Below are 4684 nucleotides of genomic sequence, written 5' to 3'. Positions count from 1 at the left end.
CTATCATCATTTCCTATTCTAGGTCCAATAAGAAGAGATAGAGCGGATCTAGTACTATTAATTGTGCCATAAGAGGCTCCATTTTCAAAACGCTCTGTTAAAAACTTAAGTACGAATGGTATAGACGCCTGATAAACATCAATCTTATTTTGCTTACAGAATAGCCACCATTGTTTGAAAGAAGTATCATACTGTTTCAGCGTGTTATTTGAAAGAGAATTTAACATTATCTGAATTGCTGATTTTGGCGTTCCGCGCCTACTGTACGCCTCGCCGATAGTAGCCCGGCAGCCAGGGTAAGGTGACGATGTAGGGGATGGACATCTCTGAAAGGAGACGACAATAAATTTTTATTAGGCTTGAATATTAAAGGGTCTGTAATTAACAATGATTTTAGAAGAGGGAACCATGACTGAGAGGGCCAATATGGGAACACTAGTATACCTTCCGCTTTTTCCCTTTTAATTTTGTTTAGACATTTTAACAACAAGGAAAAAGGAGGAAAGGCGTAAAAGAAAATATCACTCCAATTGACAGTGAAGGCATCTACGGTGAAAGCATATAGATCAGGTTTCCAGGAAATGAACTTCAGGCATTTATTATTAATCCTTGACGCAAATAAGTCTATATCAGGGTGGCCAAATGTTTGTATGATTTTATCAAAATATTTCTGGGAAATTTCCCATTCAATATTAATTTTTCTGGATTGTTCATCTGCTTCAAAATTATCACTCACTCACACCACTTCCACATTTCCCTTGTAAATTGATTGAGATGAGGAAACTGAATGCCACCCATCTTGTTTATATAAGCTACTGCAGTTGTATTATCAACTCTTAAAAGAATCTCACAGTCATGTAAATTATTAGCAAAACATTGTAGACCTAAAAAAGCTGCTTTTATCTCTAGATAGTTTATATGACTTTCTTGTTCAAGTTTTGACCATGATCCAGATGTTCTATTTGATGCACATACTGCCCCCCAGCCAGTTTTCGACGAATCGGTGTTAATTTCAATGCAAAAATCGTGATTTTTAATTATGTTGAATTTGTGTAAATTTTGACTCCACCAATGAAGTTCAGAAAAAATAATATTAGGAAGAATCATGTTGGCTTCATAGTTCTCCTTGGATTTTAATAATACAAGATATTTTTCTCTTTCTAGTAGTTTAGTATAAACCCAGCCATATGGGACAGCTGCACAAACAGAGTTAAGTTTTCCCAGTAATTGGGAGAATTCCCTTATTGAACAGGATCTTTTACATTTGAACTGCTGAATAATTTCCAGAATACTAAGTTGTTTCTTCTGTGGAACTGATAAGGAGAGGTTAGTAGAATCGAGATTAAATCCCAGATACTTGCATGTTTTGCTAGGGGTCAAAGAACTTTTTTCAAAATTAATTACAAACCCTAAGTCCTGAAATAGTTTACATGCTACTTTGATATCATTTAAACATCCATTATATGATTGGTTAAAATAAATACTGTCGTCTAGGTAGCATGTCAAAATTATATTTTGTTCTCTGAGGTAGGTACTAACTGGTTTAACTAATTTAGTGAAAACATAGGGAGCTGAGCATAGGCCATACGGTAAAGCGTTAAACTGAAATAATTGTCCATCAAATTGGAACCTTAGAAACTTCCTGTGTGTCTCCGCAATTGGCACGGAAAGATATGCCTCTGACAAATCAATGGAACCCATAAAACAGTCTTCTGATATCAATTTGCAAGCAGTTCTAATATCCTCTAGTTTAAAATGATGTGTTATTACATATTCATTCAACTTTTTTAGATTTAATATAAATCTAAATGAACCATTGGGTTTTGGTACTAAAAAAATTGGAGATGTAAACTGATTGGGGTCTGGAGAACACTGTGAAATTGCACCAAGTTTAAATAATTTCTGGATTTCACAGGTCATACTTTCTTTTTCCTTTCCATGCCACACTTTTTGTATTGCCTCATGAGGCGGAGGAATAGTATGAAATGGAATTTCGTACCCTTCCAGCCATTTCAAAATTATTGGATCATCAGTAATCTCAAGCCAATTGTCAATAAAATGTTTAAGTCTACCTGCATGTACCTCAGGTTCTATCGGTGATATCTGGACCTCTGCTTGTGGGAGCTGTGTCTCTCTTTCCGGTGAGGCTGGTTGTAGTGCTTCCGGGGTTGATGGTATTGTTGCCCACCACGCATCCGATGATTCTGCTGACTGTATTGTGGTGGGCTCTTCCAGTTTAACTGCTTGAACTGTTTGTTTCTGCTGCTTCTTTTCTTTCTCTGGATGGTTCTTAATAGTATTTGAAGTTTTCTGGATTGTTTGTGCAGCTCTGATCTTGTCAGCACAATCTGTACCAAATAAAAACTTATCGGTCTTTTGATGACGAATAGCATCTTGGATGGTTTTATTCGCTCCAGCCAAACAAAAGAATTTTCTCGAATTTGAATCATGGTGGTGGATTTCCCCAGCCAACTTCGCAGCGTCATTGATTTCTTCAATTAACTTTTTAGAGTTAATATTTCCTAGTAAAACGTCAGTTAAGCATTTTCCTAGGCAAGACAATAATGTGCCTGTTAAGCCCTGTCTTATCATAATCCTTTTATCTCTTTTGACCGAGGGATCTGAGAGTGTAGACGCAATCTCTGAATTAATTATCGGTGCTATTGCAGCAGAAAAATTGGCTGGTGGAGGGTATTTTTTCACAATTGCTTCTCTAGCCTCTTTACCCAAGCCGTCATTCATAATTTTTGTCCAGCGGGAGGCCAATTCAGGTCTGATAGGGTTTCCAACTTCTGCCTGCTCCTGACCTTCAGTCCCCAGAGCAAGTAGGAACTCCTCAGGGAGTTCATCGTCCACAATTTCTGTAATAATAGGTAATATTATGACAAAGTTGTACATGAATGTAGGCTCGTCTATCCTCAAGTGATAGCGCAAAATGTGTATTTTGTATTAAACTGTCTATCCGCAAGTGATAGCGCAAAGTTGTATATTGTATTAGCATTGTCTATCCGCATTGTGATAGCGCCTGCTATAAAACAATGGCATGTCTTATATCCCCTCTGCTTAGCCAGTATTTGCTACATCTTATATTGGTCGGTTTAATATGTATGAGATGTTGACAAGGAGAAGCCTCAGTATAAATCTGAACTATGTATATTTAACCATAAACGCACCTGCATTTATATCAGGGTCATCGTGTGGCCTAGTATGCAACGGTGAAGACGCCGGTGATGGTGGAGAGTCTTCTGTCGGCGGCTGCTGCGGAGTCTTCGACTGCGGTTGTACAGGAGGAGTAGAATTGCGATCTGGTTCGACGGAATGTCTTTGTAGCTTTTCTTGAAGTTTTTTTTATCTTTTTCTTAATATAAACTTCATCTTTTTCTTTATCTCTCTTCCTTTTTCCCATTTTAACAGCACTCGCGAAAAAATAAGAGTAATTTCGACGCACTTGTTAACGATAGTTTTACTTCGAAACCAGTATTCAAACGAGAGAAAAAACGAACATAGTTTATGGGCAACCGGAAAGTGCCAGCATAGAAAAAAAAAATATATATATAAACAATTCAAACGTTTTGGTCATAAAGTCTGGCACACATAAAGCGTCAGTCAGTATTACTAGTACGGTAAAGTATAACCCTCTCTTTCTAAAGTATGGTTAATAACAGCGAAAGAAAGAGACGGTATGATACTCTGTCCATGAGACGGTGTTGATCCAAACAATAGAGTTTGACAGTAAAACAAAACGGAAGTTGTACTCTTCCGCCATTTCGATATATGAATGTATGACACTGAGATTTGTCTAAATAATCTTGTTTGGTTATTATATAACAATAAACGCAACATACCTGAGGTTCTTGTTACCTTACTTGTTTAAAACATAAATCCCAAAACTGAATACGAGTCGCTGTGGAGTGAGCGCCGGACCGCCGCCGGCGCATTGTTTACATTAGGCGGATCACCGCTAAGAACATGATTTTGCCTGTCAATCACACTCATTTTCACTGTAATCACTTGTCTACATAACTTTGACATAGTTATTCACTGCATATTTATTTAAACAATTTAATAAAACAATATTTTCTCATGATTTTCTGAGAGTAACGTGACAATGTTGGTGCACAAAAAAGTTAATGACTTATCGTACCGGATGCCACAGACTAGACAACTGGAGCTGTTCGAGCTTCTTTTTTAAAAGCTTTGAAAATTGTGATAAATGTTGGATACAATAAAGGTTATACAATGGTTAAGTTAACAGGGAGAGAGATAAATGTTATATGAAACAAAACGGCGACTCACCTACACTAAAACCACCTCTATCGTGCTAATATAAAATTACAAAAGTTATTCCATATAAGAGTTCTGTATATGAGACATAATAAGACCATCAAATATTTTTCAAATGTGCTAAAAAGGTAACCTGCGTACATTGCTGATTTGCTGTTAATTGTGATAAGTACATACTAAAACTGCCAAAAACTCAGATATTGTACGTTTCCATTGTTAGTGCATGTATTTATATAAAGAAATTGAAGAAGTATGAATACCTACCGAATTTTTAATATGGAGGAGGTGGAAATAAGCGAAAAAGTGGGGAAAACATCAAGTTTACTCCTCTATCATATAATTTCATAATATGTTTTGGTTGTGAGCTTGTGACTGTCAGATGGGTCACATACATTTTAAT

General features: G+C 36.6%; 1 protein-coding gene across 1 annotated transcript; it reads right to left on the bottom strand.

The window, feature by feature from the left end:
- Positions 1-258: 258 nt before the first annotated feature.
- LOC125229867 lies at positions 259-4427 on the bottom strand. Its single transcript, XM_048134805.1, has 5 exons — positions 4418-4427; positions 3174-3305; positions 2571-2861; positions 2073-2348; positions 259-326 (listed from the first exon to the last, which is right to left on the bottom strand). Exons 1-5 carry the CDS (start codon positions 4425-4427, stop codon positions 259-261), a joined length of 777 nt encoding a protein of 258 aa, XP_047990762.1.
- Positions 4428-4684: the final 257 nt, after the last annotated feature.

The sequence above is a fragment of the Leguminivora glycinivorella genome, chromosome 9 (assembly GCF_023078275.1).
Source record: "Leguminivora glycinivorella isolate SPB_JAAS2020 chromosome 9, LegGlyc_1.1, whole genome shotgun sequence".
In the NCBI taxonomy this organism is placed as follows: domain Eukaryota; kingdom Metazoa; phylum Arthropoda; class Insecta; order Lepidoptera; family Tortricidae; genus Leguminivora; species Leguminivora glycinivorella.
This window is presented reverse-complemented; position numbering and strand designations above follow the sequence as displayed.